The sequence below is a fragment of the Argopecten irradians genome, chromosome 16 (assembly GCF_041381155.1).
Source record: "Argopecten irradians isolate NY chromosome 16, Ai_NY, whole genome shotgun sequence".
Lineage (NCBI taxonomy): Eukaryota > Metazoa > Mollusca > Bivalvia > Pectinida > Pectinidae > Argopecten > Argopecten irradians.
Window position 1 is genome coordinate 10625156 of NC_091149.1, and position 13716 is coordinate 10638871.

The 13716-nt window shown below is 35.5% G+C and overlaps 1 protein-coding gene across 1 annotated transcript in view; it reads right to left on the bottom strand.

Annotated features, from left to right (window-relative positions):
• The window catches only part of LOC138310897 (alsin-like), a 46211-nt gene that overhangs the window by 31087 nt on the left and 1408 nt on the right, over positions 1-13716 (bottom strand). The window contains exons 2-14 of the mRNA XM_069252223.1: positions 12934-13178; positions 11254-12545; positions 10139-10547; positions 9219-9324; positions 7921-8017; positions 7324-7398; positions 6406-6518; positions 5668-5731; positions 5202-5373; positions 3361-3443; positions 2398-2570; positions 993-1158; positions 270-404 (exon numbers count right to left, since the gene is read on the bottom strand). Coding sequence (XP_069108324.1) covers positions 270-404; positions 993-1158; positions 2398-2570; positions 3361-3443; positions 5202-5373; positions 5668-5731; positions 6406-6518; positions 7324-7398; positions 7921-8017; positions 9219-9324; positions 10139-10547; positions 11254-12545; positions 12934-13178 — 3130 coding nt within the window. The remainder of the gene's footprint in view (positions 1-269; positions 405-992; positions 1159-2397; positions 2571-3360; positions 3444-5201; positions 5374-5667; positions 5732-6405; positions 6519-7323; positions 7399-7920; positions 8018-9218; positions 9325-10138; positions 10548-11253; positions 12546-12933; positions 13179-13716) is intronic.

Consider the following 13716-nt stretch of genomic DNA (forward strand, 5'->3'; position numbering starts at 1 on the left):
TGAAATTCAAAATCTGTCAATGCATTATTCCGTCTTTGCATATTACAGAATTATCTCCCTTGCAGATAGGTATCCTATGTGACCTCATTATTTTGTGGGCACAATTCTCATCATTTCTCTGAAAAGTGTGACATTACACTTGCAAACTTGTAACGTCACAATCATACCTATCAGTAAGGGCAGATAACTCTGTAATATGCAAATACAGAATTATTTAATGCACACATCTTTTAGAAATCTGATAAAATTTCACAACATTTTAAACGTACCACAAGTTTCGGTTGGTTGATACTCTCCCAGAATGCACCAGTATTGACGGCCATGTTTTGTTCCACTCCTATAAAATGCTGTAGACTGCTCCACTTGACCGAGACTTTGTTTAGTAAATCCGATTCCTCAGACCCCTGGCAGCAGTGAAGTAATGTTTAAAGTTATACATTATCAATTATAAACTGATTACTACTTTAATACTGTAGGAAAACTATTTACTGATCAAAAATATTTCATAATATATGCAAGTACTTGTCATGTAATGATTCATTTTAGAAAAAAACTAGAACTGTCGCCGGAGTGAATGACTAATACCCCCTGCTGTATAAATTTAGTAATAACTTCATAATAGGGGACATTGCAGAATCTTATATAGTTTACTCAACTCCCCTTTATGTGAAGGTTCTGTGTACCAAATTTTATCAAAATCTGTAAAGTAGTTTATTTTATACCTCCCTTAACTTTAATGGGGGGGGGGGGGTGTATAGAAATAAGAGAACCAATTAATGTAGTATGCCTTCCTTTTCAAAATCTTAAAGATGAGATGTATTTACTAACCATGATAGCCAATGATTTTTAAATGGTTTTGAACTTCTACAAATAAGATTGAATTTCACCAACTGAACTCCTACTACTGTCAGAGATGGAAACTTTCAAGCTTACACACATACATCATCCATTTAATACGGATAGAGAGGTTTTTTTCCATTCTTATAACCTACACTTTGAAAATTTCCTGCAAGTTTGTCAGCCATTCTGCTATACTCCTTTACATGTTGCAGTGGGGCCGCCATTAACTTTCTGAATGTGCTACCAAACTGGGCCTTCTCTACTTTCTTCTCCTCCAGGATCAATGTGAACACTTTAGTGATGCTCTCGAAGTAGGCACTGGAATGAAATACTTGTACACATTAACCCTAAACAGATAATATCAAGATTATATTTTACTATATTTGTGCCCATAATTAAGTGACTTTTACTGTATAACTTTATGTTAAATCTTGTAAGCACAATTTTTGACAGAGTGATGATCAGTGTTCTCCCTTAAATATTATTTCCTGCTGGTCCTAAGGACCGGCTGACCCTAAAAGTTACTGGTCCTGACTAAAAGTTACTGGTCCTGACTAAAAGTTACTGGTCCTGACTAAAAGTTACTAGTCCTAACTTCTGACTGAAAGTTACTGGTCCTGACTAAAAGTTACTAGTCCTAACATCTGACTGAAAGTTACTGGTCCTGACTGAAAGTTACTGGTCCTGACTGAAAGTTACTGGTCCTGACTGAAAGTTACTGGTCCTTAAAAAGTTACTATTCATTCTATTCATCCTTGTAGTTTATATAATTACTAGCATCTTAAAAAGTTACTTTTCATTCTATTCATCCTTGTAGTTTATATAATTACTAGCAAAGTAATAGTTTTACTAACAAAATATATCTGCATATCCAGATTAATATCATAGGTTCTCAACAAAGTTAACTGAAAACCAGTATAGTAAGAAAATTTGTTTTGCACAGTTTGATCTTCAACCTTTCTACAATTCTATTGCAATTTTTGTTTTGTATATCTTCTATCTGGACCAAAGGTTACGTTGCCGGTCAAAGGACCAGCTACATGGTAAAACTTGTCTGCCCGACTATAAAATTGTCGGACACGGGCAGACGGACAGGCGTTAATTTCTAACGCTGGTGATGATTATGGTGATGATGATGTGAATTGAGTGATGATGTTAATGTGCATAACTGTATCTAATAATGATTGGGATATGAAGATTACTGAATAACGTTGTATATTGATGTGGCATATGTATGATAATGACGATGATGATGAATGAGTAACTGAAGATGATGAATAATTTGTGTGCTGATGTCTGATGTAACTTTTACATATTGAAAACTATTGAAAAATAAAAAATGCAAAAAAAAAAAAAAAAAAAAAAATCTAGCATTAAAAAAGTACTTATTTCTACTTTTTGCTCATGATTCAAATTATCTTTAAGAGCAGAACATAAATATTATGAAACAGAAAGTACCCATTGATTTGTTTATAAATCATAATGCTAAATGAGAATTTATTTTCTATAGAATGTCGGTATCATACGGAATGTTTTGATATATTGCGTCCTCCTCACCTTCCCATCTTACCACAGTACTCAAATCCACTAATGCCGAGCATGTCACCAAAAGCAATGGTGTAGCGCCTAATGTTATCCGCCAAGTTGCCATAGTTACGAAAAAATGATGAATCCAATACATTTTCACCATCTCCAACCATCTGGTTCATTTCGACATAGCATCTTCCAGCCTAAACATGACAAATATAATGGTTATAATAGATTTATAGGAAATCTTTGTCAGCTACAAACCAACAAATATTAATTTGGAAAAATGTTTATTTAATAAAATTAACATTTGTACAGTATGCCATATGTTCTCAAATGGTACATGTCCGCCACCTTAACAATAATCTGACAATATGTTCATTATCAAGAACTAAGTGAAAAGTGAAATAGCACACGAGAAGTGCTATTTCACAACATATGTGTCAAGACCTTTGACCTGTTTGTGCTGACTACAGTTTAATCTAACCTTAGCAAAATGTTCACTTCAGATTTATTCCATATGAAACACTTTAAGATTCAGCAATTATTTGCTTTACTTTTATTTATTATTCCGTCTTTGCATTTTACAGAGTTAGCTCCCTTGCGTGTACATGCATCGTTTGTTACATCATTATTTTGTGAGTGCAATTCACATTGTTTTCGCTGAAAAGTATAACGTTACGCCCTCAAACACATGATGTCACAATCAATACCTACCTGTAAGGGCAGGTAACTCTGTAATATGCACTGCCGGAATAATAGCAGTATTTAAAATAATATTTTGCACCTCGAAAAAAAAATTCATGGCAATATGCCTTATATGGTATGAGGTTCAACAAATGCAAAATAAATTATCATATAATTATGTATTGATTGTGTTTAATTAGACATATTATATACAATTAAATTATTGGCCAAATGATGAATATTAATTATGCTCTGTCAGCGATGGAGCAGCCTATGCTATTTAAAGCTGACTTAAGGTAAGTTTACCTGATCGTGGAGTTTGTGGAATGAAGACAGCAGGTTCTGTAATGTTGATTTATATGGATAAACATCTAGGGAAGTGTAGAATGCTGGAAGGAAGAAAAACAAATAACATATTACACTTTTTCAAAAATAAGATTAAAATTAATGAATTGACATGAATGCCATATTTGTAAAATTTATGAATGCAGAACAGAATTTCAATTAATATGCATTAAATTAATAAACTTGAAATTATGATATTATGATGATATAATTTTTAATTTAAATCAAATCCTGGTCATCCTAATAATGATGCGCAGTAAACATGGAAATTAGGAGAGAGGGAAATTTACGGTAATTATATGCAAGTGCGCTTGTTCCTGAAAATAACTTGCGCACATAATATTTTGGGAATGTGTGAACAGTAAAAATATCCACTTTATTTACATTATCTGAAATATTAATACATATATACTGTGGATATGTGTTTTTGCAAGCTTGTTAGCCAATACAGTCAAATGAACAGTCAGTATCAAATGCTGTTTGTGAAAGATTTTGCCTGGTCAGCCCCAGGCCTGCCGACGGTTGATGGCCAAAATCTTTCATGAGATCTCCCTGTCCATTTGACAGATCTATGTTTGATTTATAAAAATATGAAATTTCTGTTGCTTACCAGCTTTTTCATCATACCATTATCACAGGAAAGTCATATTTATAATGCATCAAAATTTTTATATTGATGTCATAAAAATGCACGCTGCGGTTATGCCACATGTATTGATGATGTCATGTAATTGTCTAGTGCATGTGAGCTGTCTTTCACCCCCTATGAAAGATAAAGTTTTCTCCCATACTTCACTGGGATATCCTGTAGTTGCTAGGGAAAAAATATCTCTATCTTATACAGGGGGGTGTAAGACAGCTCACACGCGCTAGACAATAACATGACGTCATCAATTCATGCGCAGTAACTGCAGCGTGCATTGTAGATGACGTCATCAATTTTTACGCATTACTACGTTCCTACGATAATGGCGCGATGAAAAAGCTGGAAACCAATAGGAATTTCGTCATTTTTTCTACTAAGTATGGGAGAAAAAGAATCTTACATGGGTCTGTGAAGTGGACAAGGATATTTCAACCCCCGTGAAAGATTTTGGCCGACAACCCTCGGCAAGCCTCAGGTTGACCGGCCAAAATCTTTCACTCGGGTTGAGATATCCCTGTCCACTTCACAGACTCATGTAAGATTCTTTTATTCTCCCATACTTCACTGGGATATCCTGTAGTTGCTAGGGAAAAGATATCTCTATCTTACACAGGGGGGTGTAAGACAGCTCACACGCGCTAGACAATAACGTGACTTCATCAATACATGCGGCGCACATTGTAGATGACGTCATCAATTTTGACGCATAACGACGTTTCTGCGATAATGGCGCGATGAAAAAACTGGAAACCAAGTGGAATTTCATCATTTTTCTGCTATGTATGGGAGAAAAAGAATCAAACATGGGTCTGTGAAGTGGACAGGGATATCTCAACCCTTGTGAAAGATTTTGGCCATCAACCCTCGGCAAGCTGGAAACCAAGTGGAATTTCATCATTTTTTCTACTATGTATGGGAGAAAAAGAATCAAACATGGGTCTGTGAAGTGGACAGGGATATCTCAACCTGAGTGAAAGATTTTGGCCGTCAACCCTCGGCAAGCCTCGGGTTGACCAGCAAAAATCTTTCACTCAGGTTGAGATATCCCTGTCCACTTCACAGACCCATGTAAGATTCTATTAACCTATTCCCTAGCAAATACTGGATATTCCTGTGAAGTTTGGGAGAATATTGTTTCCACAGTAACTATACTCACGGTGGCGTTGGAGAGTGTTAACTACAAGCTTCCGTATCCGAGTCAGATGATGGAAAAATCTACGTTCTTGTGACAGTAGTTCGAACACAGACCCAATGTGTCCAGAGAAACTCCAACAGGAAAGACAGGCACAGTTATCTCCTCCTGCAGACAAGGCTCGGATCCATCCCGCCTTAATTGGATTTAGAAAATAAAAAAAATTTAATGTCTTTAGACATGACGATTGCAACTAATTAAAGAAGACAATTAGATGTACTTAAATTATTAATAACAACCAAATGGAATAAAAATATCTTCCTGTTGAGTAAAAAGTATACTTTTGTAAATTGTAAATTATTGTAAATTGAATTAAACTGTAAATATCAACACTTTAATTACTATAAAATTAAATTAACTTGATTTCAAGTTTCTCTTTTTCTCTATAGGATTCATGATATTATTTTTTTTGTTAACAGTAATTCTTTACCTGTTTAAGAAAGCTAAGTGCAACCAGTCTATCTGTTTTATATATTGGCACATATAGGTCTTGGCTGAAATTGAACAGAAAAATCATGATTAATATGAAGTTATAGTGATAAGAATTGATCTTCGCTGGCCATATCTGCAATATATCATTGATATTAGAATACACATTTAAATAGACAATCAAATATTCAGTAAGGGGCTTAAAGTAATATTTACTTTGTCTATACATCCATAAGCTGTATTAATTCAAATTGACTGAAATATGTTTATTGTAAAGATATAATGAACTGTATTCATTTAATTACATTTGATAACTATAAGGGTACCTCCATCTAAATGTGTGATCCTTAGATACATTATAGGGATGGGTCTGTGTATATTGGAGGCGCGAAAACTGCTTGTTCATTATATGTATGGTAACAAAATTTCTCACCGTGAAATAAAAGTTTCAATGATAACTTGTTAACCAATTAGGAGTTTTTATGCGAATATGTTGTGATATCATTTTATTTGTTTGTTCAAGAAATAGGATCTGAACTTTACAACAAATGTACTTAGTCTATGAGCTGATATCCAAATGTTGACAATCTGATTGTAAATTTTGTATTGCAATAAGGTACATATCCTGACAATGTAATAATTTGGCACAATCAAATTTATATATACAGGTTAATTAGCGCAATAAATTTGTAACATTACCATTACATGATAGATTTCCTTTAATATCTCGACCACATACCACGGGTGTTTGCCTACATAGTGGACTTCGGGTTGGAAGCCCGACCTATCCATCAGGAACACAGAGAAACATTCTCCAGCAGCCATATCCCAAATATGGCATCCCGACATCACCTGAAACAAATTCACTGGATAAGTAAATACAGTAAGTAAAATAATGCATAACAGGTATCTAGTCAGCAGACTGTTTAATATGAAATCATTTAATTTTTTATGTTACAATCATTTCTATTGGTTAGAAGTTTGAGGTTATACTTCCATAGACCGAAGAATTACATAATAATTTATTGAGTATTATGACATCAATCATGAAGAACGTTACACATATACTAACGCCTAATTAGTATCTTTCAATTGTAAGTTATTAAGGTTTATGAAGAATATTCTTCCATTTTTGTCTATGACTTCATAAACTGAAAAGATATTGAGAATAATCCTTCAATATTTTGTTGATTGTAGTTAAACTTGACACTGTCAAATGAAGTCACTCACTTCACAGCAAGGTTACCACAGTCCTACCAACTTGTGAAACTGGAAAGCATGAGTTTATCTGTATCAAACCATGGTTTAAGTTGTCGTACTTTTGATTGCATCATGACTTTGTTACTTTTTTTGTTAGAAATATCTAAAATCCAGTCAATTTTTTAACAATCTATAATACCAAGTACTGTAAACAAACTTTCTTTTACGTGCGATTTATTTTTGAGAATTTTGCAATAAAGATAAATTCGTGAAACTAAATCTCCGCGAATTGATATCTTTGACTATTTTCCCATGATTAAATTCAAAGATATCTCAATTCAGTTTAAGTAAAAAAAATCATGAAACTCAATCTCAGCCAAAATGTTTTGAAACAGAAATCACAAATTTTAGTAGCCGCAAAAGAGAGTTAATTGGTTTACAGTATTTAATGACTAACCTTGATCTTTGTTGGTTTAGAGTTTTCCTCTGTGTGGCCGAGCTGTTTAGAAACATTGGACCCCCAGCTGTATACCTACAACAGAAACATGATTATAATAGTACACATTCATACATCATGGCCTCCAAACATTTCTAATTAAAAGGTTTCTCAAATCATCGGTCAAAAAGGTAAGGAGGCAGTTTTATTTCTGAAATATAAAATTAGGCAAAATCAAATCATTATGGAGAATGTTATTTGGGCGCACACACAATTTCAAAGAATTTGAGGGAACAAGCCTAATATCTGAACGAAGGTCCCCAAAATAAAACTTTGGGAAAGTTTACATTTATTTTTGGACCTTGGTTACATGCAATTTTGCCATTTTTCAAACTGGTTAACTTGAATTTCCAGTTCTTCTCATGCAAATTTAACCGCAATGGCACATTGTATAATTTTAATGTTGGTCATTCCTACGGATGGACTACAGACCAAATAGGGAGAAATTTGCAGCATACACATTGGTCTGATGGTCATATGTTTACGACTAGTGACCTTCGGTGATTATATATATAAATATTATATTTTATACATTAACCATACTGATCTTAACCCTACCTGAGAATCTGCCGTCAATGCTAGGGAATGCTGGGATCCCGCCGTTACCTTGACAACCTGTTTTCCATTCAGTAATTTTACCAAACATGGCTTATTTCTGGAACATACCAAATAAAAAACATCGTGACAAATTTCATGCATATCATATCATGTATAAGGTTGAATTTCAAATTCATGAAATCATATCTTAAATACAAGGGATATATTTAATTTATCAAATTAATATTACAAAGTATATCATTTTATTAAAACTTTGTAACAATTCATTAATAATTGTTGATACAAATATACCGTATTTTCCGTATTTTTTTTATTTTACGATTTTTTCAGTTTTCATACACATAGCAGTCGCACTGGTAAATTAGTCATACCTAAAAGTTAGGCCCATGTTCCCACATAACCCTCTGTGTATCGATCAATCTCTACTAAAGTACATTAGTGATAACCGATGATAATGGGAGACAACTCCTTTGATTCTAACTACATATAATGGGAGGTAAGGTTATGTTAGCTTTTTCGATTCAAACTTATGATTCTAACAACAGCTGCTGTGTCAACATGAAATCATGCATCAACAAAAAGTTCTCTTCGAGTTGTTAATGAAGTCAATAGGAAGTACAAAATTATACAAATTGATAATCAATCTGTAGATGTGGATATTTATTCCCATGACACGGTCAAAATTTACACTTACTGTTATTGTTCACACGAGGATATACTTGTGGATAATATAATGAGAGTGAAACAATGAAAAAATTCTCTTTTGCTATTTATTTAAGGAATATATTTTGATTTCATTTGCTGGGATTACATAATTCATACGTGTTCCATTATCATTGTACCCTCATAACCTCAACAAAATCAAAATATATTCCTTATATTCACAGTTTTTCATGCAAAATGATATTATCTATTCTCGCAACAGTTGCATATCTTTTATTAAAATACCCATATTTTTTCTTTCCCCTCATCAACAACTTATTCGATTGAACAGCTGATCAGAAAGGAATCATTCATACGTTCCCACCAAAAGTGGGGTCATGACCCCACATTGCTACGCCAGCAACTATTCCCGTAACAATAGAATCTCTGCACGTGTTGTGCTAACATTTTACACTGACAATGATAAGACTAGAAAGCATGGTTATTAAGTCTATGTCAGTGCAAACTGTAAATATATCAAATTTGACTGTACACATCATATATGTGGATATAGAATGAAAGTGAAACAATAAAAATTTTTCACTATATGCTAGTATATCCCATTTGACCACACATATTTATCCACTGGGCTATACCTGTCGATGGCGTCACCTGTCCCCAGTTGTCCCCGGTAGTTCCGTCCCCAGGCCCACACCTCTGTGTCCAGTATAATCTCCTTAGTAGGTACAGCTGGCTGACCACCTGTAAACAGTAATGTTAAGATGGTATTTGTCCCTGCTACGACAAGCAGACATATTTTTTGCACAATCAAATCTTAATGTAAAAATGATGTTGAATAAGTCATAGTGGAGTGATAAATATGGGGGGAGTTTCGAGATCCCAAAACAACGTGGGTAAAGTGGGTAAAGTACAATCTACTGTTGATTAGTCCCACCATCTGGTGATTATGAGGTCATCATTTGACCTGACTTTCATGACATCATAATCACAGGAAGGTGGGACTAATCGATGGTAAATTGTACTTTACCCACGTTGTTTTGGGATCTTGAAACCCCCGTATTGGAGTAATCACCATGAAAAAATACCTCTAACATTGTTTGAGAAAAGCATTTTTAGTTAGGTAAAAAATAAGATAAGCAATCAGTTAGTGCCATAACTACTAGGGAATATACAATGTGTTATGGGTCCTTATCTTATATGGAGAAAAAATGCCACACAATAAGTTATATAATCTCAATATCTCCTTTCAATTGATAGATTTTGGCCTGTTGAAAGATTACCTAAAACTAGAACTGTCACCAGAGTGGACGACTAATACCTCCCGTTACAGAAATTTAGTAAATTTTATCAAAATCTGTCAAGTAGTTTAGGAGGAGTTTTCTGGATAAAGTTGTGTTTACAGACAGACAGATGGACAACCCGATACCTTAACTTTGTTGCAGGGGTAGAATTTTTATCTGTCAAAGTGTTTCATCAATATCTTATAAGGAAAACCAGGCTATCATCTTTCAAGCAATGCCTAGATTATGACGATCATATTCCAGGGCCACGTTACCTAAAAAAGATGTTCTCCTATCAAGCTGGTCCTCCTTAACTTGTAGAGCTCTAACAGACATTGACCGCCTTTCTAGAGTTATCTCCCCTTCCCTTAAATCTTCAGTACTGGAATCCACAAGAGGTGTGTGTTCGTTGATCCTCTCTATGAAGCTCGACTCTGCCATCTGTACAGCTGTGGTTTCTGACGTCTGCTCGTCGTCCTCGCTCGGTGTTGATACACTCTGGTCATCCAGAGAGCTGTTTGATTCCGAGATATTCTGCCCTCCATCTGTATCCGTGTTTTGAACTTCCGGTTCGACACCAACGTCTCCGAGGTCCCATGTGACTGGGTCCTTCGAAGCCTGAGTAGATGTAAACGGCAGTCTGTCTGTGACGGTGGAAAAGGCCTTGCTTGTCATGGAAGTGACCTGAAACAGTGAAATAAAACAAAAAATTAATGTCAATCACTTTTGGTTACAATTCAAAATCCTAAAAAAATATCAGATCTCTTAATTAGTATATTCTATATACAGGTACTCTTATCTTACAACCTCTTTAAGGATGATATTCCTTATTTCGACAAGAGTGTAGGTATAGTTTGAAATGAAAACTATTCCTGATGGATAATATTTAAAATGCATTTTCATGGGATATCACTGAGGTCATGAAAATCAAACTGCTAAAAAAAGAAGTAATTGTACTTTGTAAACATATGTTAACATTCTTATTGGCAGTTTTACCTAGTTATCATTCAGAACTGAATAAGCCAAATTTTTGTCCTGCAAAATTATCCCTCTAATTCATTCATAGATCCAACAGAATCTTGCCATGCATCCATAAATGGATTTATCACAATAGTTATTGCTTTGGCTTAATTTGTAGCTATTTCATTAACTGTTTGCTTTTAGTTCATCCGTCTTTGTATATTACAGAGTTAGCTCCCTTGTATGTAGGTATCACTATAACCTCATTATTTTGTGACTAAAATTCAAGTCATTTTCTCTGAAAAGTATCAAGTTACGCTTGCAAACACATGGCGTCACTATCAACATTTACCTGCAAGGGCAGATAACTCTGTAATGTGCAAATACAGAATATATAGCAACCACAAATCAAATTAGCTGGAATTCTTACCTGCTGCTGAACAGCAGACATCTGCATGAATACTTTATTAGGACTAGAAGGTAAAGCTGACCACAACTGACCAAGAGTTGACCGCTGATCCACCGTCTTTGGACGAATATCAGCTAGATCTTTGTCCTCATACTGCTTCGACAAGAACTCTAGTGCCTCATTCTCATCCATAAAACTTGTAGACCTTCCAACCAAAGACACATTACCACTTCTTAGAGTACCGTCTGTCGCCTCAGTAACTGAGGTAGTCATCTGTACTGCAGGGCTCTCTTCTACAGACTTTGGATTTTTCTCCACGAATGCCCCGTTCAAGGTCTCAGCGTCTTCTTGCAGAGGGTGACTGATAGGAGATTGAGAATCAGGTGTAGGACCCTGATCAGGTTTAGCCTGCAGATCACTGATTGATTCTTTGCCCACTACTGTTGGTTGTGATTCAGCTTTTTCCTCATTACTAGGTGGAAAGACTTCAGAAACATCATCTGGTTCACTGTTTGAAGTGTCTTCACTTTTAGTGGCTGTATTGTCAGTATTTTCTTTATTCTGTGGAACATTACTAGTCTTTCCAACTTCACTTTTTTTCATGGCATGCTCTTTGGCATCTTCTTGGAATATGTCCTCCGCATGATCTGATGTCGAATTCAGATGTAAAATGCCTGCTGATTGGCTGCTTGAAGCGCCATCACCACCTGGAACATTCCCTGTGATTGGAAGAGAGTGGTCACAGCTATGTTCATTACTAATTATGCATGTATCACTTGTTTCCATGTAGGTGTAGATTTCAGCCTGACATTTTGCACAAGTTGAAGGATAAAACTTGTGTGCTTTCAACTCCACGTTTGAAGACGTGCTTTGTCGTTTCTCTCTGTCACTATCACCATTAGCAGTTCTCGCAACCAGTACAACACAATGGCTGTCCCCACAGCAAATATCCAAAATATTTCTTGAAGAAAGAGCCTCAATCTGAGTTGGCGGAGAGACATCAGTGACCCCCTCTATTCCTATTCCGGGTCCACTTCCCCAAACCCACAACTCTGAGGTGACTGATAACCCAAGGGTATGGCTGGAACCACAAGCCACTTTGGTGAGTAGTACATTGTTAGCTCCAGCCTCCACTCCATGCTCACAAACATTTGCTGGGCCCTGCTTAATTATGACTTGGTAAGGGGAGGTAACTTTGTCCTGTTGTAAGCCACATTGACCTTGGCTTGAGTCCCCCCAACAGAGGGCGCTACCATTCTTAGTTGTAACAGCACAATGGTCAGATCCGCAGGCCACTTCAATCACATCACGACCTACAAAACCAAAATTCAGGGGAGATAATTCATGTCAATGAACACTAGCTATAGAATTTCTTTTAATTGTGTATATATATATATATATGTCTAATTAACACAAAAAATAACTTTTTGATTGCAAAAAACAACAATTTGTCAGCGATGGAGCATCTAAAAGAAGTCCAAAATGTTCCTTAAAATCCTAAAACTACATATCATTCAGACTTTACATGGTTACCTTATAGCTTGTCATTTCAAATTTTCGCAATATGGATTTAGGGGTAGATATCATTCAACCATTTTTCATTATTTCGCAGATCAAATTTGCGTGATCATAGCAATGTGCCTCGAAATCATGAAAATAATCAGCTATATACGGTTTTGGTAAATCTGTCAAAGTTTTTACCGTTCAGTGCTGTGACTTGAACCTGGTCAAAAGCATACTCCGGGTCAAGGCTACCAATGCCCAATTGACCATGGTTGTTCTTGCCACAAGAGAACACCTCTTGACCACTGGTCAGAAATACGGAGTGATGTCCCCCTAATGCAACTCTTCTTATCTGCTTCCTGGACAGTATTGGAAATGACACCAGTTCTACATTTCCCTGATAACCTTGCCAAACACTGAGAATGCCATCTTTTTCTTGCTCACTGAATAAGAAAATCAGAATTTGATGCAAAAACACGTACAAAATAACACCGCTTAAAAAATTAATACAAATACGGTATTTGTCTGAATAGTGCTAAGGACGCTTAAAGTGAACAGTCGGGCAAGGATGGCTGAAAGTCGGTAAAAATGGTGTGAATGTATCCAGTATAACTTCTTATGAAATAGAAAAATATAATCTCTCGTCAAAATCTGTCTGCGTACAAAGAAATTAATTTAAAGTATAGCAATCCTAAAACTTCCTCCCGGATGACTATGTCCGTGGTTACATTTCCACGCAGCCTCGCTTTCAATGCTTTCAACTTTCTTTATTTCAGTGGTCAGAACTGGGAAACGTAAGCAGAACTTGACCGTCGTATTAATATGTGAGAACTTTTGGAAGGCCAATGAACGCATTTAGACTGGTTTTCTTTGCCCGACTATTCACTTTAAATAATTGTAACAAAGCGTAATAAAGGGCGGGGGCATTTATTAATGAAAAATGCAAAATGTAAGCTGTGGACGAGAGAAGTCAGCTATAGT